General features: G+C 44.6%; 1 protein-coding gene across 3 annotated transcripts in view; it reads left to right on the forward strand.

Annotated features, from left to right (window-relative positions):
• SLC12A8 (solute carrier family 12 member 8) overlaps positions 1-26,971 on the forward strand; it is a 143,196-nt gene that overhangs the window by 12,324 nt on the left and 103,901 nt on the right. For 2 of the 3 annotated variants that reach the window (XM_007182778.3, XM_057545957.1), the window contains exons 3-5: positions 7,547-7,693; positions 12,426-12,617; positions 21,910-22,141. In XM_007182778.3, coding sequence (XP_007182840.1) covers positions 7,547-7,693; positions 12,426-12,617; positions 21,910-22,141 — 571 coding nt within the window. The remainder of the gene's footprint in view (positions 1-7,546; positions 7,694-12,425; positions 12,618-21,909; positions 22,142-26,971) is intronic. The other variant, XM_007182781.3, reaches the window with a different exon arrangement.

The raw sequence follows: 26,971 nt of genomic DNA on the forward strand, positions 1-26,971 counted from the left end.
TGGATGACTGGACTATGGAATATTTAAAAAAAAAAAAAAGATCAAGACATTTAACATTGATAAATTCTATTATCTAAATCCACAGTTTCACATCCACTTTGGCCAGTTATCTCACTAATATCCTGTAGCTTTTTCTCCCGGCCCGGGAGCCAGTCCAGCATCACGCAGTGCATTTAGTCATCACGCCTCTCTAGTCTCATTTAATCCGGAATGGTTCCTTAGCCTTTCTTTGTCTTTCGTGATCTTGACATTTTTTTGCAAAACACAGGCTAGTTTTTTTTGTAGAATATTTCTCAGTTTGGGACATGAACTCTCATGATTAGATTCAGATTTTGCATTTTTGGCAGGAACCCATAGAATTATATTGTGTTCTTTTCCAGGCGTCATATCAGGAGGGAGGTACAGGGTTTCCACTTGTCCCATTATTGGTAATGTTAACTTTGGTTACTTATTTAAGGTGGTGCCCACTAGGTTAATCCACTCTAAAGTTACTAATTTCCCCTTTGTAACTAATAAATAATTTGTTGGGGATACTTTGAGACTATGGAAATATCCAGTTCCTCATCAATTTTCTACCCATTAGCTTTAGCATACATTGATGATTCTTGGCAGACTCAGTTATTACTGTGATGGTTGCAGAATGGTGATGTTCTAACATCCTCATTTCTTCTACATATATTACTTGGTCTTCTATAAAGAAGAATTTTCCCTCCTTCCTCTTACTTTAGTTTATTCATTTGCTTATATCTGTATGGACTCAGATTCTTATTTTTTCCATGTGTTTTCTATTGCTATTATTATTGATTTTGATGCTCAAATTGTTCCAGATTTGGCCAGCAGGTGCCCCTTCAAGCTGGCTTCTATGTCCTTATGACACATCCTCATCATTTTTAGGGGCCCTTCCTTACTTTCTGGCACAAAATATTGTAGGCTCATTTTGTACTTTTTCTGCCCCAGCCCTGAATCAGCTATTTCTCCAAAGAGCTCTGGCTCCTTAAAGTGAGAAATGGTATTTAGAGACCAAGATCTGGGTGCTAGGTATGTTCATTGCTACTGGGGTGTCTTGACTTACAGACCCTTTAAGTAGACAGATATATATATATACATGTATATAGATATAGATATATAGATATGTATAGATATGTCTCTCTCTCTATATATATATCTTTCTCTATATATTAAAAACTATAAATTCAAACTGATACCTCTAATTCTAATTTATCATGCCAGGGTTCATTCTTCTTTCCTCTTTTCTTAGTTTTAACTGCCTTCTCCAACAGTGAGAAACTTGACTCCCAGTCGGTATATTTACTTATTTGCTCAGTCCTACAATTCATGGAAAGTAGATTCAGGAGTGGTAACTCCTACCCCTGCAAAAAACAAACTTTCTATCTAGAATTTGTATTAGTTTGTAGTTAGTTATTTGTCTTTAGACTGAGAGCACATAGTCAAAGCACTATGTTCAAAAGTTAACTCTGCTCAGTTTTTTCCACCTTTGGTGTGGTTATATTATTCATTAGAATTATAGTTAGGTTAATTTGTTTCTCTTTGCATTCTGTTTTAATTTTTCTCTCTCATCCTGTCGATTTGATTTGATTTTGTTTAATTTTGAGTATATAAAACATTGATGTGATTCCACACATCAAAAGTACTTAGTACATAAGAATTCTTAAATGGGTATAGTATTGTCTGATCCACTGAAGCACCTAGAAAAATAAATCTTTTGCAGTTGATTTTTAGCTGGTTTGCCTGTTACTGGGGAGGGAATTAGGGTCTGTGTTTCTCCTCCTGATGTTAAACTGAGGTAGACTGTCTAGTGGCAGCCTGAGTCTCGCAGGAGGGCTCTGTCCTTTTGCCAAGGAGGATGGGAAGGGAAGGGGAAGCTCTTGTTTAGGTGGCCATGGCATCGCTGCTGTGGGAATTTAGATCTGTGGGGTGCTGTCAGGTGCCCAGAGCATTGTGTCTTTGGGTTCTGCATTCTGAGCACAGAGGTGGCCGCTCTGTGGGGAATGAGCTGCTGTATAGCTCTGAGAGGCAGAGCTCGGGCAGGGGGTCCCACCAACATCAACGCTGTCACAGCGTCCGCGGGTCTTGCCACTCCTGGGCCTGTGTGGTTGCTTGACCAGGTTGTGCCTTGGGAGGTTCCCGGCCTTGGACCGGGATCAGAATGCACAATATGGAAGAGCCGCAGATCAAGCACCGGGAACTACTGTTACGGAGACACTGGCTTTTGAACCTGTTCTGTGCAGAAGAGATCCGCACAGCCACGAAGATCTCACATTTCTAGGAGTGCCTAAATCGGTGCTGACCAAGCGTGCTGCCCAGATTCGAATCCAGGGAAATCAGGCTTTGACCACTCCATGTGGGTCCTGCGGAGCAGCTCCCATTACCAGCTTCAGTCAGGGTAGCAGAGCACTTGTCGGACACCCATTCTCGAACTCCTAGTATAATACAGAAGGGGCCGGCTGCCCCAGCGCTGGGACTGGGCAGGGGTTGGAGAGAGGCAGCTTTCAGGCTGAGCTGTAGAGCAAGGAGTCACCTGAAACATGAGGACGAGGTACCAGGGCAGATAGAAGATGCACAGTCAGTAAGACCTCTCTTCTTTCCTTTCCTCCCAACTTTCCTGAAGAAATCCTCACCCCCATTTAAAACTGCCTGATGTGCTTCATGCTTACCAAAAAAACTTTCACGGTTATCACCTCATCTAAACTGTGCAGCCCACCTTGAGGCGGGTATGTAGCTACTTGCATCGGATGCGGGTACCACAGGCGGCCGCTGGCCCGTAGCTTGTGGTGCCTGTTCAGAGCCCGAGGAGAGGAATGTGGCACCCACTCTGCTCAGTGCGTCACAGATCAGCAGCAGCTTGGGACATTCTCTGATGTGTAATAATTAAATAATTAGCTTCCAGAAAGCAAGCTGCTGGCGCACGTGTGCGTGCTCCAGGTAGAGCCAGTCTTTGGGAGGAAGGGGCAGGCTGTGTCTTGCTCTGATCCGCTCCTGACCCAAGTGGGCAGAAGCAGAGTTTCTTACCAGTCTCCTTTCCTCCAGCTGCCAGGAGAGAGAATAGGTGTCTTCTCACATTTCGGATGTGTTCAGTAAGGCCTGGAGGGTGGCCTGTGGCAGGGCGGTGGCTGTTTGAGACAAGAGGCTCCTGGGTGGGAGCTCGCATCATTGCCTGTAGCAGAGCTTTTCTCTGTCTTACTCGGCTCCACTTGCTGGATGCAGGAAGTCACGTGTTTCCCACTCTGGACACGTTTCAGGTGTGATTTTCCTGTCTTTCTAGATGCCCTGCTCAAGTGTGAAGATTCTCACAGGAGAAAGACTTCCACCTCTGAACTAAAACACCCACGAGGTGGCCGTGGTGTCTCCAGTGTGGGGTGCAGCCCTGGGCTTAGAGGGCCTGGCTCCTTGTTCTGGGAGGTTGGGAAGGAAAGCCCTAGCAACGAGCAGCACACAGGTGCGATCACCCGCGGCCAGACTCCAAGTCTCTGTGCCCTGAAACCTGCCAAGTTGTCCCGGACAACCTGAGGGTCCTCAGGAAAGAGAGGAACCTGCCCCTTGAGGATGTTTGTGGTCCCCTTTCTGAGGGATTGCTTTGCCCCTCACTTTTCTGTCCCTTCTTTCTTAGTGTCCACCCCTGCTTCCCAGTAGCCTCCATCCTGGGCATAGCACACATCCTACTGCCACCTGCCTTTGCCCGCAACCTGTCGTGTCTGTGTCATAGAGTGTTGAATGAGACTCTTGTTATTTTGGAATTGATGACTGGGGCCCAAATCTGAAGACAATGAGGTTCTAAGACAGTTATCAACAGTTGGTACCAAGCACAAGATAGCCCAGAACTGGCCCAACTATCACCCCCTGTCACCCCAGCTATTCCACCGCCCTCTCCCTGGGCAACAGAAATGACTAGGGAGAGGCACAAAGAGAGAGTCTGTGAGCCACGGCCTTTGTGGGAGGGCATATTTGAGACGAGATGAGCTTCCTTACCCTCCCATAAAGGAGGGGCTTTGGCATGTGGTCCCTGAGTGGGGGGGGAGAATTCTGTCCTCCTATTGGATGTCTGCTTATGCTGCAGACATGGCTCTGCCTGCAGCCTATCTGAGCAAGAGCTGAAGGGGATCAGAGAAAGCTGACAGGACAGACAGACAGCAGGGTTGGGGAGTAGCCAGTTGTGATACTGTGATTTATAATAAATAGATATTTGGCACAGAGCTCCTAAAACCCTTGGAATCTCCTAAGTGATAAGAGTGATAAGGTGTCTTGATATTCATAACAAATACCTTCAGCCACCACTGGGTTTATATTAGCGAGGTGACTTTTAGAATCACCTAGGACGGAGGCTGGTTGCAGAGGAACCAGCCATGTGATTGGAGGGTTGGAACTTTCAGGGTAGGGGAAAGGAGCCGGAGGTTAAATCAGTCACCAAGGGCCAGTGATTTAATCAGTCATGCCTATGTGATGAAGCCTCCAGAAAAACCCAAAAAAGAGGGTTTGGAGAGCTTCTGGGTTGGTGACCACATGGAGATGATGGGAGAGTGCTGCGCTGGGAGAGGGCATAGACCTCAAACCTTTCCCTAAACGCCCCCCTCATCTGTTGGCTTCTGAGTCATATCCTTTCGTAATAAGCTGGTAATCTAGTAAGTAAAATGTTTGTCTGAGTTCTGTGAGCCGCTCTAGCAAATTAACTGAACCCAAGACGGGGGTGGTGGGAACCTCTGATCAGTAGCCCGTGGGTCAGAAGCATAGTGACAACGTGGACTTGGGATTGGCATCTGAGGGGCAGTCTGGTAGGACTGGCACCGTCTCTGGGCGGGCAGTGTCGGAGTTGTCTTGAACTATGGGACACCCACTGGTGTCAGAGGATTGCTCGGTGTAGGAGAAACCGCCCCCCACTGGCACTGGTGTCAGAATTGGGCCGGCCCGATGGTAGTTACTATGCAAGGGAGCTGGTTTGAGCTGCCTGTCAGGCCGGTACTCTCCACAAGGCCAACCCTGGGGCAGTGCGGAAGGCTGAGGACGTCCTGTAAGTGGGGAGGCTGGAGGGTGCGGTGGGCCAGGGAGAGGTGACAAGCATGGGCCCCGGGCTGGCGTCCTGTATTGATGTTGGCGGCAGCGTGTCTGCGGGGGGGGGGGGGGGGGGGGCTGGAAATTGTCCCTTGGGGTCTCCCGAGTACCTATTTGGCATTTTATTCTAGGGTTCTCCATCTCATCCTAGCTCCCCTTTCTGGTGCTTTTGTTTCTTCTTCCTTTTCTCTCACTGGCTTATGTCTCTCTCTCTCTCAAAACATCAGGGCCCCAACCTTGGGTCAAACTTAGGTGCTTCTTGCCAGTATCAGATGAGCAGGCTTTGGGAAGACTTAGTTGTGTTCTTGTGTCACTTGCTAAGAAAAGGTATGTGCACTCCTCTAAATGTCCTGAAATAAACTGTCATGACTTGGGCACCAAACCCATTTGACTACATGTATACCTTCAAACCATGTATACCTTCATTTACACCTTTATTCTCAGGGTAAAGAGTCTCCTAAAGTTCCGGCCTCATTCATCTGTGAAGCACATTTAAGGCTGATTTAGTCCAGTGAGATCCAGGGAGTGAAAGGCTTTTCATACCCCCATTAGGTAAATAAACAAATAAACAAAACAGGTTTTACAGGGGAAATATGAAGGCTGTGATGACAGAGGAATACAGTTTCTAAAATCACAACAGGAATTTTAAGGGTAAAGCAGAGGTACTCACAATTAAGCGAAATCCAGGATGTTAGAAATTGCACCTGAAACATTGAAATTTAGGAGAGAAAAGGGCCTGTGACCTGTGGTGCAGGTTTTACAGTCTGGGTTGGGGAATTCAAACCCCAACTGTGGACCTAGGCTGGTTGTGTCTCTTCTCCAGGGCTCGCTTTCCTCGGCTGGCTGTAGACAGGGGCCCTCTCCCTGCCTCGCTCCCGGGGTGACCTGAGCACCAAAGGGGGGAATTGATGTGGAAGCTGAAAGCACTCCCTAAATTATTACTCTTTGTTGCTGATAGTTGCTATTGTTATGACTGTTTCTAATAAATAGTAGGCCTGTAACAAGCCATCGTAGGAAGCGAACACAAGCAGAGACGGGAAGTTGGGCCAGGTCCTGAGTTTTGAGATTAGAATCCTGGAAAACAATCTTACTTACCACAGATTCCCTTGGTACCGTTCGTTCAAAGATAAGCATAGGTTGGCAGGGTCTTCGCTCTGAGCCACGATCACTGTTCTCATGTTTATTGACTTTCAGGAGATTCCTCATTAGTGGTTTGCAAAAGACAGATGCACAGAAATATACAGAGATGAAACGTGTTCCAGCTGGTGTCAGGAGTCCCCCGGCCCATCTGTCCTGCGTGGCTTCACTGATGGCCCTGATGATTTCTTGAGGCCCTTTTTTCATCTGTAGGTGTACGATACAAGGGGGGAAGCTGGGATCCTCTCCTTTTGTTTTGACTGAGCATAGTTGGCCTCTGGCCTTGGTCCTAGATCATGAGCGCACCCATCGTTCTCAGCTGTTCAGGGCCCCTGCCCCTGACTCTGGACCTTAGATTTCCCCTGTCCCTTGACTTTTCTGCCGTCTCCCTGAGGTTATAGATCACATACATGCACCAGTTAGGCTTAGTGCACACAGTGGGTCTTAGCTGGGTGCCTCCCTTCCCCACCCCGAGGTGAGAATCATTTCATCACTGCTGCAGTAGTTTGAGGCCATTGGAAGACTCCAGTGATGTCTGAATTTAGATTAATTACTAAACCTATGCAGGAGCAGTTCATCGTATGAGTGGCTACTGATTTTGTTTGAGATCGTTTTAGTATTTCCATAAGGTTTAGTCTTTTTAGTAAAGAGTTTCTGTATGAGTGTACTGTAAGTGCCTTTGTTATTTTTGAATTGGAAAAATGAGGAAAGCGTCTGTTTCACCACTTGTTAGCCTGTGATTCTAGACAACTGCCAAATGATGCCTTGGGATCCTGGGGTATGGGATGGAAGGGCACTCAGGGATCACCGTACCAGCCAGTGTTCAGTCAGGAGCACAGAAACTGCCCTAGATTTTTTAAACAGAGGGAATTTAATACATAGAACTCATTACAGAAGTGTTAGAAGGGCCAGAGGAGAAAAAGGTAAGTAAAGGAAGGTTCCCCAAAGATTAGTAACCGCTGGAAGCTGCTCTTCCCGCCAGGAAGGGAGAGACTGAAAGGGAGGATGGCGTCACCCAGAGCTCCTGACCGACGTCAGAGCTGGAGCCCAGCATCCCGCGCTCACCCGCATCCCAGTGGCCAGGACTCAGTCACGTGGCCACACCGCCTGTAAAGAGACTGGGAAATGCAGTCTCCCGAGTGGCCAGAAGGAAAGGGAACCGAGTTTGCTGAACAGCTTGTCTGCGCTGCGCACAGCACAGGAGTTGCTATGCGCACAGGCCTGCAGGGCATGGCCCAACAGGAGAGCTTTAAAGCTGAGTTCTCCCAGCACCCACCTCTGTTCCCCTCCCCGCGCCAGCCCTCCCCACTGCTGCTGAGCTGACTCCTGTGTGCCCTGTTTTTAGGAGGCCCTGGCCCAGCCCCAGCCCTGGTGGAAGATCCAGCTGTTCATATGGGAACCAGTGCTGTTCGGGACCTGGGATGGTGTGTTCACGTCCTGCATGATCAACATTTTTGGGGTTGTCCTTTTCTTGAGGACTGGCTGGCTGGTGGTGAGTGATGAGCTGGTGGCCCTGGAGCCTCTTGTGGGCCTGGGACATGGAAAGCTCTGTCACCCTTGGGTATTCCACAGTGTAGTCAACAGATTCCTGAAGCACCGATGCTCCGGAAGCACAGAGCAAGGTCAAGTACATGGAGTAGCTAGTATTGCTTTTTAAATGAGAATCCTGAGAACCTGGGCCTCAGACAGAGGTTCCTGTGGAAGCCTCACCATGGATTTACCTACAGGAATATGAGCACAGAAGTCAGGGCACATTGTGGGTGGGACTAGAGGTGGGTCAGAGAGAGCAGGCTGATGGCAAGTTTGCCTCCAGTTTGTGACCCTCTCCAGCTTTCCTGGTGTTCTTTAACCCGTCTGATGCCCTGCCTAGAGAGGGGGAGGGGGAGGGGGAGAGGGAGAAGAAATTGTAAACACCTACGGTTCTCCTCCATGCCCTTCTCCTTACTTTCACACGGAACACTTCACTTGACACTGCTGGTCACTAGATTTTTCCCCACGTCAAGCAGTTCTGTGGCACCAGCTGAGTGTCCTACAATGTAACTCAATTCTGACACTACCTGGAGAGAGCATCAGATCCCACAGGTTAGGGGCCCCATCCCATAAAGCTGCCCCCACCCACTTCAGCTGCCAATCACAAGTCCAGGTTGTCACCTATGCTTCTGACCGAGGCTGCGCATCCGGGGTTCCCACGACCCACCCCATTCCCACGACCCACCCCACCCCCCCTCAGATTCCATTAATTTGCAAGAGCAGCTCACAGAACTCAGGGAAACACTTATTTATGTTTATTAGCTTATTAAAGGATTATGATAAAGACCGATGAAGAGATACCTAGGGCAAGGTCTGCAAAGGTCCCAAGAGCAGGGGCTTCTGTCCCCGTGGAGTTGGGGTGCATCACTCTCCTGGTGTGTGGCTATGGTCACCCACCTGGAAGCTTCCCAAACCCCATTCTTTGGGGATTTTTATAGCAGCTTCATCACACATGATCAATTGTTAACTCCATTTCTAGCCCCTCTCCCCTCTCTAGAGAAGTGTGTATATGTGTGTTGGGGGTGGTGGGGGTGAAAACTCGAAGCTTCTAATGGTAGCTTGGTCTTTCTGGTGACCAGCCCCCATCCAGGAGCCATCCAGGAGCCCACTGACAGCCACCTCGTTAGAACAAAAGATGCTCCTTGTGTTTTTATCGCTTAGGAATTTACAAGGGTTTTAGGAGCCCTGTGTCAGGGATGGGGTCAAAGACAAATGTTAGAACAAGAGATGCTTCTAGTGCGCTTATCACTTAAGAAATGACAAGGTTTCGGGAACTCTGTGCCAGGAACCACGTGCAGAGACCAATATACAGTTGACCCTTGAACAACATGGGTTTGAACTGCACGGTCCACTTAAGCTCGGGTTTTTTTCAATAAATAATACAGTACTACACGGTCCAGGGTTGCTTGAATCCGTGGAAGGGAAACTGCAGATAGGAAGAGCTGACTATGGGACTTGAGCATCCGCAGATTTTGGTAGCCGAGACCAGTCCCGGAATTAATCCCCTGTGGATACCTAGGGACAGCTGTATATATTTTCTATCATCTCATGGAGGTAGAGAGAGAGAGGGGTGTGTGTTTATGGTAAGAAATTGGCTCATACGATTATGGGTGCTGGCAAGTCCCAAATCTGTAGGATAAGTGAGATGCAGGTAAGAATAGATGTTGCAGCTTTTTGAGTCCAAAACCTAGAAACTCAGGCAGAACTACTGTGTTGCAGTCTGGAGACCAAATTCCTTCTTTGGGAAACCTCAGTCTTTGCTTTTAAGGCCTTCAACTGATTGCATGAGAACCACCCACATTATGGTGGGTAATTTCCTTTACTTAAAGTCAGCTGATTGTGGGACTTCCCTGGCGGGCCAGCGGTTAAGACTTCGCGCTTCCAATGCAGGGGCCGCGGGTTCAATCCCTGGTCAGGGAACTAAGATCCCACATGCCACGTGGTGTGGCCAGAAGATAAGAAAAAAAAAAAAAGTCAACTGATTGTACATGTTAATCACATCTTAAAAATACATTTACAGCAACTCCTAGACTAGTGTTTGATTAAACAACTGGTCACCATAATCTAGCCAAGTTGGCACATAAAGTTAACCATCACATTTGCAAATTCCAGGGGATGAAAGCTTCACTGTAGTGGGGTGTATGGGGTTCTTAGTCCTCTTAGGAGGCCTGGTTGAGGCCACACCTTCCTCAGCTCTTGCTCTACTCCATACCCAGGCCCTTAGCTCAGGGTTCAGCCTTAGCCATAGCCAGGATAGGTCTGAAAGTTTTCTTTATTAATGTGTGGAAAGCTTAGAGCAAGGTTAGCAACCTCTCTGGTGTGAATGCCTCTCATGGTCCTCTCAAACTTACAGGGGCCCCCACTTACAAAAGCACAAATCCTCCACTCAGATGCCTTGTCCTGGCAGGCATTCTCAGGCTCCTGGGATCAACCTCTGATTTTTCCCCTTCCTGGGAGCCACCTCGCTGCCCAGCACCTCTCCAGCCTGTGTCCAGGGGAGGCCCAGCAACCTGACTGCTGTGGCAGAGGAAGGCCTGGCAGTGACAGCCTGGGCCCCTGGGCTCTGCCTCATGCAGGGGCTGCTTATGGAACAGTGGAAGGAGAGAAGGGTAAGCTCTCTCTATTTCTATTCTTAAATCTTAGGGCCTCCTCTGAACCCTCTCGCTGAGTCACTTTTTTGAGAAATGGCTATCCAGAAGTGTCAGTCCCATCCCCAAAGTCAAGTACAAGTTGTATTAATTATTTATTGCTGCATAACAAATTATCCCAACACTTAGTGGCTTAAAGCAACAAATATGTGTTGTCTTGTCATTACTGTGGTTCAGGGATCCAGGAGCAACTTAGCTGGGTGCCTCTGGCTCAGGGTTTCTCATGGGGTTGCAGCCAAGCTGTCAGTCAGGGCTGCACTCTCATCTGAAGGCTCCACTGGCAGAGGGTCTGTTTCCAGGATCACTTGTGAGGTTGTTGTCAGGCTTTGTCACGTGGGCCTCTTCATAGGGTTGCCTCAGTAACTGCAGCTGGCTTCCCCCAGGGCCAGCAACCTAAGAGAGAGGGAGGGAGCAAGTGCCCAAGATGAAAGCCACGGTCTTCTCATATGCTCATCTCAAAAGTGACATCCCATCACTTCTGCAGGGCTCTGCTCATTAAAAGTGAGTCACTCCATCCAGCCCCCGCTCAAGGGGAGCAGATTACACAAGGGCACGAATGCCAGGAGGTGGGGACCACTGGGACCATCTTTGAGGCTGCTACCACACAAATACATCCTTTTGCCCTAAAATGATCTCTCCTTTTCAATTCTGACATTAGTTTTACCTGAGAAATCATATTTGAACATGGAAATAAAGGTAAATGTGAAATGCCAAAAATAAGGTAGAGCTTCTAGGGGATAGCATAAAATTAAAATAAGTAGAGGTCATGCCCAAGTCATTTTTAAATAGAAAATATTAATTCTAAAGAATAATTTGGCAGCATATTTATAATCTGAAAAACGTTAAAGTGGCAGTTTGGGTATGAAAACTTAAAGACTGGTACAGACTTTTAAAAATTATCCCATGTAGACAATTTAAAAGCACAAACAAAGGAAGAAAATAGTAATTATATAAGTTCATTAAAAATATAAAAACAGCAAAATAAGTAACTGAATAAAACATAACTGAATATAACCTAATCCTTTAGGTACCATATAGTCTACCGTGGCAAACTTTAGATCCATTTTTTCCCCCTTCTCTATTAACAGAATCATAATTTTGCTTGGTATGGCATTACTCTCAGCTGAAAATCCAACAGATTAACAAATACAATAATCCCACTTCATTCTCCAACCTCCATCTAAATATCAATAGATGTCAAAATAGAAATAAAGAAAATATTTACCTCTTTTTCTCCCCCCTCCCCATGCTTCTCTACTCATTTATAAAATGTCTTTCATATAAATAAACCAATTTTTCAATGCAGTGAACTTCTAAACGTTCAAATAACTTGCAGGTGATATAAGCATTTTTAAATGTCAGAAGTGCGAGAAGAGAGTAGATGGAGTATGGGCGGGAAGAATGCTGTGCACACAAATGAAAGAGAAATGGGGAAAGCTAGGAAAAAAACCCCAAACCTAATCCTGCTCTCTTGGCAGCCCAGAGGTAAAGACGGGCTTGGGGACAGGACTCAGTGTGACAAGTGCTGTGATAAGCACTAAGCCCTGGGCACTACTGGAGCCAGAGGAAGGCTCCCAGGGACAGCTTCCTGCAGGAGGAAACGCTAACCCCTGTCTCGAGGGATGCGTTGGAGTGAACCTGCCAAGGAGGAGGAATGGGCAGAAAAGCATTCCAGCCAGGGGATCCGCATGAGTAGGAGGAGGGGGTGGGGCGAGGGGGCACGTGACTTTACGCTGGGGCGCCGCGTGCGTCTGGGGGAGGGCTGTCGGCAGAGCGATGAGGGGGCCTGGGGAGGTGGAGAGGGGAGAGACCAGGAGGGGCTTCAAGAGGGTATGGCGTGGCTTCGACGTGACATTGTCGGCGCTGGGAAGGCTCTAAGAGTTCGCTGCAGGGACCCTACGTTCGTCTGGAGTCCCTTCCAGGCCTTACTCCTGTGGCCCTGCCTTCGTCCTTTTCCAGCGGGCCCACCCCCGGGGGCGTGGGAGCGGTGGGCAGTGCTCCCTCCGTGCCCTAACCCTGACCTGGCTCCTTGCTGTTCCGCCGCAGGGAAACACGGGAGTGCTCATGGGTGTGTTTCTGGTGTCCTTCGTCGCCCTGGTGGCCCTGGTCACAGTGCTGTCCGGCATCGGGGTTGGGGAGCACTGCGACGTGGGCACCGGCGGCGTCTACTCCATGATCGCGGCGGTCCTCGGCGGGCAGACCGGAGGCGCCATCGGGCTGCTGTACGTGTTTGGACAGGTGAGGCCACTGGCCAGTGGAATCGCTTACCTTGCCTTTCTTTCTGCCACCTTCTTCTCATCCACGTTCCCCTCTGACCTGGTGACGGGCAAGGGGGCAGTTGCGGGGAGCTCAGAGTGGAACCAAGCTGGTAGTCCGGGGCCCTCACCCTTAGTCCAGGGCTCCTTCCTTTCCGCCCCCTTTGCCTCTGGAGTCCTGCTTCCACCAGGGAGCTGGGTCTGGGCTGGGACCGTCCTTATAGGCTGTTCTAGGGAGCGGAGTGTACAGCAGTGGCCAGAGCCGGGGTGGCAGCTGGGTGGCCCGGTCCCGGGGGCACTTTTACACTGAAAAGGGGACATTTTGCCTGTGCCAAGGACTTCCTTAGAAGCAGGCTGTTCTCAAATGAACCGGAGCTCTAGGCGCATTGATAGCTTGATGGCCTGAACAGGGAGGCTGAAAGCCCCTGTGTGGATGCTCTGTCTGAGAAGGAGAATACTAATGAGGAGGCCCTTCACCAGAGTGGACGGAGGCCCTCAGAAAACCACTGAGCAGGGAGAAGTACTGAAGCGTGTTTAGCTAAAACACAGGGACGGTGACCTAATGCTGAGGAAGCAAATGCAGACATTAAGAAGCAGCTCTTTGTAAGCACTTCTTGGACTGAAAAAGGCTTTAATGATGGTGCAAAGGGTGGTGGGTGGCCGGAAAAACAGTCAAAAGAATCTGCCTAAGTAAGAGTATAAGAGTCTCCTCAAAGAAAGTATCGGTCTGTTTCTTTTATTTTTAAAGCAGCAGGGGCAGGGTATTGTAGCAAAGATACATCTGATTCTCCAACAGCACAAAGCTGTGTGTGTGTGTGTGTGTGTGTGTGTAGGAGAGATGTGTGGAAGGCAGACACATGGTCAGTGCACTCTTAAAAACCACTTGCCTTTTTGGAGAAACATCTTTAAGCATGGTAGTTTGGAGGTGAGTAATAAACTGTCAGTTTACTTTATTACCCTGGGGATTTGTATATCGATTTTTTTTTTTAACTTCTCTGCTATTTTATAGCCAAGCAGGCTGCAAGATGGACAAACAGCAGTCCTCACTTTCCCTGCTCTCTGGGTAGACAAAAAGCTCCACTCTTGAAACAGATACCACAGACAGGGGACCAGCGCTGATGTTTGGGCCTCCCCACCTCCCAGAGAGAGGAAGCCTCCTGTATGTGAGGTGACTTGGAGGAAAGGTGCTCACAAAGAAAGACACAAGCTACCAAAACTCAAGAAGAAACAGAAAATCAGAATACACCTACATAAGTAAAGAGATTGAATTAGTAATCAAAAAACTTCTAAGAAAAGCCAGAAACATTGGTGCCCCTCTGGTCAGTGTCCTCTCCATGCCTCTGCTTCTTCGGCAGTTGAGCTGGGTGGGCTTTCTAATCAGGGTTTGGCTGCTGCATAATCCTTTTTATATGTTGCTAGATTCAGTTTGCTAGTATTTTGTTGAGGATTTTTGCCTATATATTATGAGGGATGTTGGTCTGTAGCTTTCTCGTGATATCTTTGTCTAGTTTTGGTGTCATGTTCATGCTGGCCTCACAGAATGAGTTGGGAGGTGTTCCCTCCTCTTCTATTTTTGGGAAGAGTTTGTGAAGGATTGGTGTTAATTCTTCTTTAAATGTTTGGTAGAATTTGGTGGTGAAACCATATGGTCCTGGGCTTTTCTTTGCAGGAAGTCTTTTGATTACTAATTCAGTCTCTTTACTTATATAGGCGTATTCTGATTTTCTGTTTCTTCTTGAGTTTTGGTAGGTTGTGTCTTTCTAGCAATTTGTCCATTTTATCTGGGTTATCTAATGTTTTGGCATATAATCATTCATAGATTCCCTTATAATCTTTTTTTTGTTTTTGTAAGATTGGTAGCAATGGCCTCCCTTTCATTCCTGATTTTAATCATTTGAGTCTTCTCTCTTTTTTTCTTAGTCAGTCTAGTTAAAGGTTTGTCTGCAAAGAAGCAATTTTTGGTTTTGTTGCTTTTCTCTATTCTTTTTCTGACCTCTATTTCATTTATTTCTGCTCCAGTCTCTATTATTTCCTTCCTTCTGCTTGCTGTGGGTTTAGTTCACTCTTCTTTTTCTAGTTTCTTAAGGTGGAAGGTTATGTCATTGATTTGAGATCTTTTTCTTCCAGGATGTGGTTGGGTTTTCTGAGGGTCCTTATTCCTGGTTCTTATTACCCCTAATTCCCTCATCCAAGGGCATTCACGCACTCATGTGTTTTTAGTAATTGCCAGAGGAGATGGCCTGTTGTGCCCCGGAGCAGGGTCAGCAAACTTCTTCTATAAAGGGCTAGATAGTAAATGTTTTAGTTTTTTGTGAGGGTGTCATAGGTCTCTGTCACAGTGACTCAACTCTGCTGTATAAGTATGAAAGCAGCCATAGACAGTTTGAAGCGGGCATGGCTGTGTGCCAATCAAACTTATGCCCAAAGCAGGCGGCAGCAGGATTTGGTCAGAGGGCCAAAGTTTGCCGGCCCTTGCCCCAGAGCATCAACGTTTAGGAGATACAGATGCTTAAAATAATGATTTTTAAAGCTTACAAAATCTTTCCATTGCCTTGCATCCTCCTAAACCCTTCTCCATTCATCTGTCTGAGACGTTGGTGCTGGGCCTGTAGTGTGGGGTCAGACCCCTGGGCCAGTGGAGGAGGCGATGAACTGGGGTCTGTCCTCACTCCCTGCCCCACTCACCTGAGCACTTCTTCGGGGCTGCTTACCCTGGACACCAGAATATCCAGCTTCAGCCTGCACTGTCCTGTCTAAAAGCATTTATTCATGGCTTACCTGCTCTTTGCTAGGCTCTGTAAAAACAGTGGAGGACTGGAAAACTTTCAGGGACCTGGGGTTTGCATTGTGGGAGGGAACCCATATGTAGGACATACAGCCAACCAATTCAAACTTTAAACGAGGGATTTCGTGTGAGAAGGGAAGGGGTGTGGAGGGACAACTCTGGTTTTCTAGGTAGGTACCCAAAGATGGAAAGAAAATTGCCTATGATTGTGAAAATGCAATTTTTTAAAAACAGAGGCCTTGGAAGGGAAGCGTTACACCCTGAAAATATAGCGGTGACACCCCCTGCTTCCTGTGGCAGAGGGTTAGAAATGCTCTGTAGAGGACGAAAGAGAAAAACGAATGCCTGTGATTATAAACTTTAAGAACAGATAAAAAAAATTTTTTTAATATAATAAATTCTGGGGAGGTTTATACATTAAACAGATCGAAAGGGATGTTTTCCAGTGAAGAGGAGCTTCATGGTTGGAAGGGAGACCATGTCTAGGGTGGTTGGATTGCTCTGGGGAAGGGCTGACAGCCACTGTTGTCCACACCTCTCCTGAGGGGAGGCCGGAGCCCGGGCCAGGCCCGAGCTCACTGGCTGAGAGCCGGCTGTTGGGGAGCCTTGCATCCTAGATGCGCTGCGCTCTATGTGCCCAGATACAGTTTTTGCATAAACAGAATAATACTCTCAATATGCTTGTTTTTATGTTCCTTTATAAAATTGCTTTAAAATTACAAAATGATGTTCATTGTAGCTAGTTAGCATATCAGAGATAATTTAAAGAAAACGTAGTTTCCCTCCCCTCCTGCAGTAACCAGTGTGAACACCTAGCATCCTCTTCAGCACCTTTCCCTGGGCTCATCTACATGAATTTATGGATTTTTGAAGTGCTTGCTTGTTTTTACAAAAATGGGGACAAATTTCATGCTCTATTCCATGACTTTTATTTATCGCTGAACAATAAGTCATAGACATTCTTCTAGGTCAATGCTTTGAATCCATGCTTTTAAAGTAGTTGCTTAGTATTGTATAATATGGATGTACGGTAATTTGTGGCATATTCTCTATTCATGTTTTTACTCTCTTATGTAAGAGTAGTTATATTCCTTTTCTCATTTCTAAAAGTCTGTAATTTTGCTCATTCTCTTTTCCTCTTAATCAGGTTGCCAGGTGTTTATATATTTAATTGATCTCAAAAAAAAAATCAGCTTTTGTTCTTTTTATCCTTTCATTTTTTTCCTTTCATTTCATTAATTTCATATATCCTTTTATTAAATACTTCTTCCTACTGTCTTTTTATTTATAATGATTTTTAAAGTCACTTCTTAAGTTAATACTTAGTTCATGTATTTTTCTGCATTTTTAAACTAATATAAACATTTAGAATTATACTTTTTTCCCCTTCTGAATGCAGGATTAATGTGCTTCCCAAGTTTTAGAATCAATCCTTTTTATTACTTTCTAGATAATTTGAAATTTTAAAAATTTCTCCATATTTTGCCAATGTGGCTCAAATTTATTTCTGTTGTATTTTCCCCCTTGTTGATTTGAAAGTTCTATTGATACTATGCTTTTCATTCTGTGGGTAGTTATTATCTACTTTTAGAAGCTATAATTATACTTTTTCTATACTTCCCAAACAAAAACATTACTTGTTAGCTCCTCCACATACCAAATACGAAATCTCTATGATACTTTTACTTACCTACATTCCATAATTACCCTTACCTCTTACCCCCAAATCCTTCGATTTTTGAAAAGGTGGTTTAATTTTGGGCTGTTATAGCTTTCCCTTAAAAGTAAGTCTCTTCAGTTTCAAGAATTCTTACTTACAACTTATGTTGCAAATTTCCAGTGACATTACCATCATCTATTTAGCATTAACAAAGTATTTTATGAAATTCATGGCTAACTACTGTTTCCTTTACATCAGTAGCTAATAATAAAGTAATAATGATAATGCCAATGGCTATTATTTCTCCAACTCTAACTATGAGCCAGGTATTGTTCTAGGACTTTACACGAATTATCTCATTTAATCCTCACAATAACCTTTTTTTTTTTTTTTTTTTTTAATTTTTTTTTTTTTAACTTTTTTGGGTTTATTTTATTTATTTATTTATTTTATTTATGGCTGTGTTGGGTCTTCATTTCTGTGCGAGGGCTTTCTCCAGTTGTGGCAAGTGGGGGCCACTCTTCATCGCGGTGCGCGGGCCTCTCATTATCGCGGCCTCTCTTGTTGCGGAGCACAGGCTCCAATCGCGCAGGCTCAGTAATTGCGGCTTACGGGCCTAGTTGCTCCGCGGCATGTGGGATCCTCCCAGACCAGGGCTCGAACCCGTGTCCCCTGCATTGGCAGGCAGACTCTCAACCACTGCGCCACCAGGGAAGCCCCCTAACCTTTTTTTTTTAAAGGTCGTTTCTTCTTCTTCTTTTTGTTGCTATTTAAATTCTCTTTTTTTTAATTGAAGTATAGTTGATTTACAATATTAATTGTAATAATTAATTGTGTTAATTTCTGCTGTACAAAGTGATTCAGTTGTGTGTGTGTGTGTGTGTGTGTATGTATATACACACACATATACACATCCATTCTTTTTTTTTTTTATATGTATTTTTTTTTTATTTATAGAGCCCCTCTTCCTGTGACCGTGTGGAACTCTTATTTGTGGGTTTCTTTCTTTTTTTTTTTTTTTAATTAATTTATTTATTTATGGGTGTGTTGGGTCTTCGTTTCTGTGCGAGGGCTTTCTCCAGTTCCAGCGAGCGGGGTCCACTCTTCATTGCGGTGCGCGGGCCTCTCACTGTCGCGGCCTCCCTTGTTGCGGAGCACGGGCTCCAGACGCGCAGGCTCAGCAGTCGTGGCTCACGGGCCCAGCCGCTCCGCGGCATGTGGGATCTTCCCAGACCAGGGCTCGAACCCGTGTCCCCTGCATTGGCAGGCAGACTCTCAACCACTGCGCCACCAGGGAAGCCCCCATTCTTTTTTTTTTAATATTCTTTTCCATTATGGTTTATCATAGGATATTGAGTTTAGTTCTCTGTGCTATACAGTAGGACCTTTATCCATTCTGTATATTATAGCCTACATCTGCTAACCCCAGCCTCCCACTCCATCCCTCCCTCAATCACCTCCCCCTTGGCTACCACAAGTCTGTTCTCTATGTCCGTGAGTCTGTTTCTATTTCGTAGATAGGTTCATTTGTGTCATATTTGAGATTGCACATATAAGTGATATTATTTGTCTTTCTCTTTCTGACTTACTTCACTTAGTATGGTAACCTCTAAGTCCATCCATGTTGCTGCAAATGGCATTATTTCATCCTTTTTTATGGCTGAGTAGTATTCCATTGTATATATGTACCACATCTTCTTTATCCATTCATCTGTTGATGGACATTTAGGTTGTTTCCATGTCTTGGCTATTGTGAATAGTGCTGCTGTGAACATAGGGGTGCATATATCTTTTTGCATTAGAGTTTTGTCTGGGTATATGCCCAGGAGTGGGATTGCTGGATCATATGGTAATTCTGTTTTTTGTTTTCTGAGGAACCTCCATACTGTTTTCCATAGTGGGTACCTCAACTTATATTCCCAATAAGTGTAGGAGGTTTCCCTTTTTTCCACATCCTCTCTAGCATATGTTATTTGTAGAGTTTTTAATGATGACCATTCTGACCATTGTGAGGTGGTACTTCATTGTAGTTTTGGTTTGCATTTCTCTAATAATTTGTGATTTGAGCATCTTTTCATGTGCTTATTGGCTATTTGTGTTTCTTCTTTGGAGAAATGTCTGTTTAGGTCTTCTGCCCATTTTTCAATTGCGTTGTTTGTTTTTTTTGTTGTTGAGTTGTATGAGCTGTTTGTATATTTTGGAAATTAAGCCCTTGTTGGTCGCATCATTTGCAAATATTTTTTCCCATTCTGTAGGTTGTCTTTTCATTTTGCTTATAGTTTCCTTTGCTGTGCAAAAGCTTGTAAGTTTGATTAGGTCCTGTTTGTTTATTTTTGTTTTTATTTCTGTTGCCTTGGGAGACTGACCTAAGAAAACATTTGTATGATTTATGTCAGAGAATGTTTCATCTATGATCTCTTCTAGGAGTTTTATGGTATCATGTCTTATGTTTAAGTCTTTAAGCCATTTTGAGTTTATTTTTGTGTAAGGTGAGAGGGGGGTGTTCTAACTTCATTGATTTACATGCGGCTGTCCATCTTTCCCAACACCACTTGCTGAAGAGAGTGTCCTTTTTCCCCTTGTATATTTTTGCCTCCTTTGTTGAAGGTTAATTGAACGTAGGTGTGTGGGTTTATTTCTGGGCTCTCTATTCCTCACAATAACCTTTTGAAGTAAGTACTATTATTGTCTGTGTTTCACAGAGGCAGACGTGAACCACAGAGAGGTTGAAACACTTTCCCAAGTCACACAGCTAAGGCTGGGAGCCACAGCATTAGGCCTTAGGTAGTTTGGTTTCATAGGCTATGCTTCCGACCCCTGTGCCCTTGTCACGTATCCTCCAGAGCTTTTACTTTTTTTGTTACTGGCATCTTTGGGCTAAAAAGTGATTTTAGGTACAAACCTGAGAGAGGGGCGCTACTGGGGTTACTTCAGTAATCGGTTTGGAAGCTCCAGGTGCAAACAGTCATATTCAAGTTCTGGCATCACCCTCTGCATGTGAGAGACCTCAGACACCTGGGAAAGTGATGCCTGTACAAACGATAATCAGTACTACATTTTTAACATTTGTTTATAAAACTCAGATATATCTGACCATGAGGAGTCCTGTTGATCTGGCCAAATACTGATGAAATAGCATCATTGTCACCATCACACTCTTGGCATTTAGTCAAGAGTAAGTTTGAATTCTGAGGTGAATGCAGAAAAATATAGATTCCTCTCTCTCTCTCTCTGTCTTCCTCCCTCCCTCCCTCCCTCCTCTGATTGTCTTTCCCCTGCATTTATTGGGCTTCCCCCCTCACCCAAATACAGACAGAAATGCCTACTCTAAATTTGGGGAATACCGACAATGATGCTATGTCTAGCTGCAGAGTGAGCCGATCTCAGTGAAGAATGGAGCCTCCTTCGTGAGCTCCTCTCAGACACAGAAATCGTATAAGCCTTCCTGTCTTTATATAAAAGGACTAGAACTTAATGGTGTCTGCTTCCTGGAGCACTTTTCATACAGTCAACGTATCATAAAGTATTTATAGATTGCTTGCAACGTAGTTAGCAAATGCAGGGGATTTTAGAAGGCGCAATCAGCATAAAATTTTTTTAAAGATGTTTGCATTCTTGGTGGGGGGGGCAAACTTATATGCATGAAATAATAATAGAATACAGAGCCAGATAATTAATTGCAAGGTACCAACAGTAAGCATAGTATTTATTCAAAAACGGAGGATGAGGAAAGGCTTCATGGAAAAGGAGGAACTTGGCTGAGGTTTGAGTAGAATTTATTTCCTGAGAGAGCAACAGGTGCAGAGCGACAGTGATAAGAGTGCCCTGCTGGCCCTGGGGGAGGGTAAAGGGACCAACCCGATAAGAGAAGGGGGCTGAGGACCTATGGTAAATGAGGTTGGTGTTATTTTCAAATATTTATTTGAAATTATGTTTCAGGTTTTTTAAGAGGTAGCATCATGACTCTCAGGCAAATATAAAATAAACATGTGCCAAAGGGTTTATTTAACTCAGTAATTAGTGGAGGAGCCAGTAAGATGTTAAGGTTGAGAAGTGAGGTATGGACCCTCGATGGATACAGATCCAATCCATAACTTCCTAGTTCAGCAATTTCATAAATAAATATAAGGATAAGATTGCTAGGTTAGACACAAAACCGGTTAATGTCTTACAGGACCACAAACCCTAATCTTTTGTGTTATCTGTTCCACCAGGCAGGAGTTCTGTACATCTCTGCAGGAAAAAAAAAAATCCATAAGTTAACATGTAACTTCACTAAGTCTGGGACATTTAATACATTTGATCAATAGTGAACAGTGAGTAGAACTAAGTACATTCACTTAGATAGTCCTTGGGTAGCCTTTGTTCCATATGACATTGGAAGGATGTGCTGCCCACTTTTTTTTCTTATTTCTAAGTTTTAGGTAATTTTAAAAATAATAGTGACATGCAGAGAAATAGAGAAAAAACCGGGGTTTGCTCCAGTGCCCTTCTAAGGTTTGAGATGGGACTCCCCCTTGTGCTTCTCTTCTCTATTTAGTTCTTCACAGGGGCATCTATAGGTCTCTTTGGCCCAGAATCCCATCTCCTTCCTTCCATAATCTTTTCATCTTAGTTACCACCGACAATCATTCTCCCCTCTGGATGGTGGGAGAGATGTAGACGAGAAGAAAGGGGGCCCCAGGCAGGACTCTTGAGCAGGAAGGGCTCCTTTAACCCCCATGATGATTCCTGGGTGTTGAATTCCGAAGGTGAGCAGGGTCCTCGGTGCCGGGCAGCCCTGATGCTTTTTTCTCTTGCTGACTCTTCCTACCTCCAATTGCCTGTCAGTGTGTTGCAGGTGCCATGTACATCACTGGCTTCGCTGAATCCATCTCAGACCTGCTGAGCCTCAGGAATCTCTGGGCCGTGCGAGGAGTTTCAGTTGCGGTGCTTCTGGCCTTGCTGGGGATTAACCTAGCAGGCGTCAAGTGGATAATCCGCCTCCAGCTGCTGCTGTTGCTTCTGCTGGCCGTGTCCACGCTGGACTTCGTGGTGGGCTCTTTCACACACCTGGACCCAGGTAAGCCTTTTGGAGTTCAGTAGATGGCCTCATGGGGGTCTGCACTGCTTTCTAGATGTTTGTAGGTCTGGGTTTGCAAGACGACCCCCAATAGCCTTTCTCTGCAGTGAGTGTGTGCTGCTCCCGAGCAGGTGAAGGGTGTGTCATGGTGCCGTTTCAGAGGCCGGAAAACCCCTCCTCACGTAGACGTCTTCACTGGGCACGTTTCCCCTGTTTCTTTTTATTTACTTGCCGTTAAAAAAAACCCCAAAAAACAGGAAAATTTAGATAAAGGCCAGAATTAAGTAGAACTGAATTTGACAAAGATCGATTCATGATAGTGATTATACGCAAGAAATAGATTTGGGAAGGAAATAGATTTTAATTTTATCTGTCATATTTTATTTCTTTTTAAAAAAGGACTTGATGCAAACATAACAAATGTTAACAATTGTCATTTCTGGGAGAGCGGGACAGATATGTGATTGTCTATAGTTTTCAATATTACCTTTTTTCAAAACAAAACTATGAATCTATTAACTAAGCTTAAAGAAAGAAAATAAACAGCAGGGTATTCTTTTGCACCATTTGGAAATGGTGTCATATATTGATAATCAGTCAATCACTGTTTACTCTAACCCTGGATTTTCCGCAGCCTTGAGGATACCTGGCAACTCTAATCCTAAATCCTATGCTTTGAGTGAGACGCTATTACCCAAAGTGTCCATAATTTTGTAGCTTTGTGATTTGGGGTGGTTTGGCATCAGAAGTCTTTGTTTCTCTCCAGAGTACGGAAGTATTCCTGGGATGCTGTAGGAAAAAGATAACTGCCTGATATTTCACACTTTGGGGGCTTTGTCTTTTTATGGCAATAGTTAGTAGGTGTCTACATTGGAATATGGACAGAGAAAGGGAGCTGGGACCAACAGCTGTGTTAACAAAGAGAAAGGGAAGAGATCAAGAGCACAGACCAGCCACCTCTGATAGTGGTGGTGGTGGCGACGGCCACTGTATTGGATGAGCACTTCTGTGCCAGGCATTTTGGCTAGCCCCTCACAGGGCTTATCTCATTATCATAACCTCGTGGGGGAGGAGCAGTTATACCCATTTAACAGATGAGGAAAGCGGGGATTACATAATTTGTAGTAACGCATGGCAGATCTGGGTGTGAAACTGGATCTGTTTGACTGTAAAGCTGAGCTCTTTCCTGAGGTGGGAACGCTACCACTGTCTTTCTATGATAGCGGCTCTTCTTTTCCCCTTCAAGGCTGCCCCTGGGGTGTGTTCTAAACAGTCTCATCTTTCATGAAAGTGTTGGTTGCAGGAAGGTGACAGTTCAGTTGGTACACCTTCATCTGGCCTTATTGCTTTTTCATCTATTAAGATTCTTCTGTGGGAAAAGTCACTCATCTGAGCTCCCTGCGTGCCCCCTACCCTCTGGCATCCTGGTCCGTCCCCCAGAACCTCCAGACTGCCCCATGATGTAGCATCTACAGTGTTAACCCCTGTACATCGGGGGGCCCCCAGGGCCCACTGCAGTGCTAAGGGCCAATGCAGTGTCCAGCCTGATCCCTCCAGCCTGAGCCTTGCAGCTTGCTGAACATTTGGAGCATCTCCACTGGGGGGAAGGAGTGATTTTTTTCCTGGCTTTGCACCACGCTGCAGAGACAGCCCACATCCTGAGAGTGACCTGCTGGCTGTTTGGCCATCAAACTGTCAGTGAAGGAAAGAGAGAGAGAGAGAGAGAGAGAGAGCGCACTCCAGACTTCATGCCTGGGTCCTTTCCGCCCGCTGACATGGTTGCCGCCAGAGCATAAGTAGTTAAATTGCACGGTGATGCTCCTGGAGTCTTTGAAACCTCAGCAGGCTGTCATATTTGCCTTCTTGATTAGAGGTTTTCTTGGCTGCTCTTCTGACTTACTCCAGATATTTCTCTTTCCTTCTGGTCAGTACATGACCAGGGTGTAGTGCGAAATGAAATTTATTTTCAATTATTCCCATAGTAACTGGCCCCTCTAGAATCTGTTTTTGGTATCACTGGTGTTTTATATGGGCTACTTTCTTTGCAGTTAAAAATCCAAACTGAAACTAGACCATAAACCTTCAGAATGGGTTTAGCAGAATTATTTCAACCCTTTTAAAAAATGACATACATGTAGACATTTGGAAAAAAAACTAGAAAAGAGACTGGAAGGAACTAAGCCCAAGTGTTAACAGTGGTCATCTTTCTGCTGAGATTATGGGTGGCTGTATTACCTTGTTTCTACTTTTCCTTCAATTAGTTAGTGCTATTTAAAAAAAAATTAATAGACTTCAGTTTTTAGAACAGTTTTAGGTTTATAGAAAATTAGCACAGAGTACAGAAGTCCCCATATCCTTTCTCTCTCCTTTCCGTACCAGTTTCCCCTATAAAACCTTGCATCAGTGTGATACATTTGTTATAATTGGTGAACCAATAGTAACACATTATTATTAACTAAAATTCATGGTTTAGATGAGGATTCATCCTTTGTGTTGTATAGTTCTATGGGTTTTGACAAATATATATTGACATGTATCCATCATTACGGTATCATACAGAATAGTTTTAATGCCTTAAAAGTTCCTGGGCTCCATATATTTCACCCCCATCCCCTACCCCTACTCCCAAACTCCTGGCAACCACTGATCTTTTTATTGCCTCTATACTTTTGCCTTTCCCAGAACGTCATATAGTTGAAATCAAACAGTATAGAGCCTTTTCAGCCTGGCTTTTTTTCACTAAGTATTATGCATTCAAGGTTTCTCCATGTTTTTTGTTTTGTTTTTGTGTGTGTGTGCCTTGATAGCTCATATCGTTCTATTAGTGAGAAATATTCCATTGTGTAGGTGTACTACAGTTTGGTTTTTTTTTTTGGTCCATTCACCTATTGAAGGACATTTTTGTTGCTTCCAGCTTTTGGCAATTATGAATAAGACTTCTATAAACATTTGTATGCAGGTTTTTAATGAAGATATAACTTTTAAACCCATTTGAATAAATACCTAGGAGCAGAGTTGCTAGATCATATGATAAGACTATATTTGGTTTGTAAGAAACTGCCAAACTGTCTTCCAAAGTAGCTGTACTGTTCTGCATTCCCATTAGCAACAAATGAGAGTTCCTATTGCTCCACATCCTCGTCAGCATTTGGTGGTGTCAGTTTCTTGGATCTTAGCCATTCTGATAGGGGCATAGTGATATCTCATTGTTACTTTAATTTGTAATTCCCTAGGATATATGATATTGAGCATGTTTTCATACGCTTATTTGACATCTGTATATCATTTTTGGTGAGGTCCCATTTTTTAATTGGGTTGTCCTCTTATTGTTGAGTTTTAAGAAGTCTTTTTTTTTTTTCCTTCTTTTTATTTATTTATTTATTTATTTATTTATGGCTGTGTTGGGTCTTCGTTTCTGTGCAAGGGCTTTCTCTAGTTGCGGCGAGCGGGGGCCACTCTTCATCGCGGTGCACGGGCCTCTCACTGTCGCGGCCTCTCTTGTTGCGGAGCACAGGCTCCAGACGCGCAGGCACAGTCGTTGTGGCTCACGGGCCCAGTTGCTCCGCAGCATGTGGGATCTTCCCAGACCAGGGCTCGAACCCGTGTCCCCTGCATTGGCAGGCAGATTCTCAACCACTGCGCCACCAGGGAAACCCAAGAAGTCTTTTTATATTTTGGATATAAGCCCTTTATCAGATATATGTTTTACAAATATTTTTCACAGTCTGTGACTTGTCTGTTCATTCTTTTAGCAGAGCCTTTTGCAGAGCAGAAGTTTCTAATTGTAATGACGTCTAACATCAGTTTTTTTCTTTCTTGGATTATGCTCTTGGTGGTGTACCTAAAAACTCACTACTAAACCCAAAATCACCTAGATTTTCTTCTATGTTATCTTCTAGAAGGTTTATAATTTTATGTTTTACATTTAGGTCTATGATCCATTTTGAGTTAATTTTTGTGGAAAATATACGGTGAATATCTAGATTTTTTCTTTTTTTTGGCATGTGGATGTTCAGTCGTTCCAGCACCATTTGTTAAAGAGACTATCCTGTTTTCATTGAATTGCCTTTGCTCCTTTGTCAAAGATCAGTAGCCTGTATTTGTGTGAATCTATTTCTGGGCTCTTTGTTCTGTTTTATTGCTCTATTTATCTATTCTCCAGTACCACTCTTTTATGATTATTATAGCTTTATAGTGAATCTTGGAGGTGGGTAGTGTCAGTCCTCCAACTTTGTCCTTTTTCACTAGTGTTATTTTTAAGGTCGGAAAAAAAAGTTTTTGAAATACTTTTAAGTCTAACTTTATTCCTTTCCCTTTCCTTAAATATAAATGACTTTAAAGATCCAAACAATCTTAAATGTATAAAGTAAAAATGTAGGAAGTGAAAAAAAACAAATCCTACATTTCCCCACTTCTACTCTCCAGAGGGAGATTGGTAGGTATTCATTGCTATTGCTGTTGAACAGATTACCCCCAAATTTAGTGGCACAGAACAACAATAAAATATAAACAATAAAAAATAAACACTTATTATTTCTTGCCTTTTCTGTGGGCCAGGAATTTGCATATAGCTTGGTCAATGGTTCTGGCTCAGGGTTTCTCATAAGGTTCAGGGGCTGTGGACATATGAAGGCTTAACTGGAGCTGGTGGATCTGACTGGCAAGTTTTATTGGTTGTTGGCAGGAGGCTTCAGTTCCTCTCCATGAGGTCCTTTCCAGAGAGCTGCTTAAGTGTCCTCAAGTCATGGGGTGACCGGATTCCTCAAGAACAAACGAGAGAGTGAGAGTGAGAGAGCGAGGGAGGGAGGGAGGGGGAGAGAGAGAGAGAAA

Source organism: Balaenoptera acutorostrata, chromosome 4 (assembly GCF_949987535.1).
Source record: "Balaenoptera acutorostrata chromosome 4, mBalAcu1.1, whole genome shotgun sequence".
NCBI classification, from domain to species: Eukaryota; Metazoa; Chordata; class Mammalia; order Artiodactyla; family Balaenopteridae; genus Balaenoptera; species Balaenoptera acutorostrata.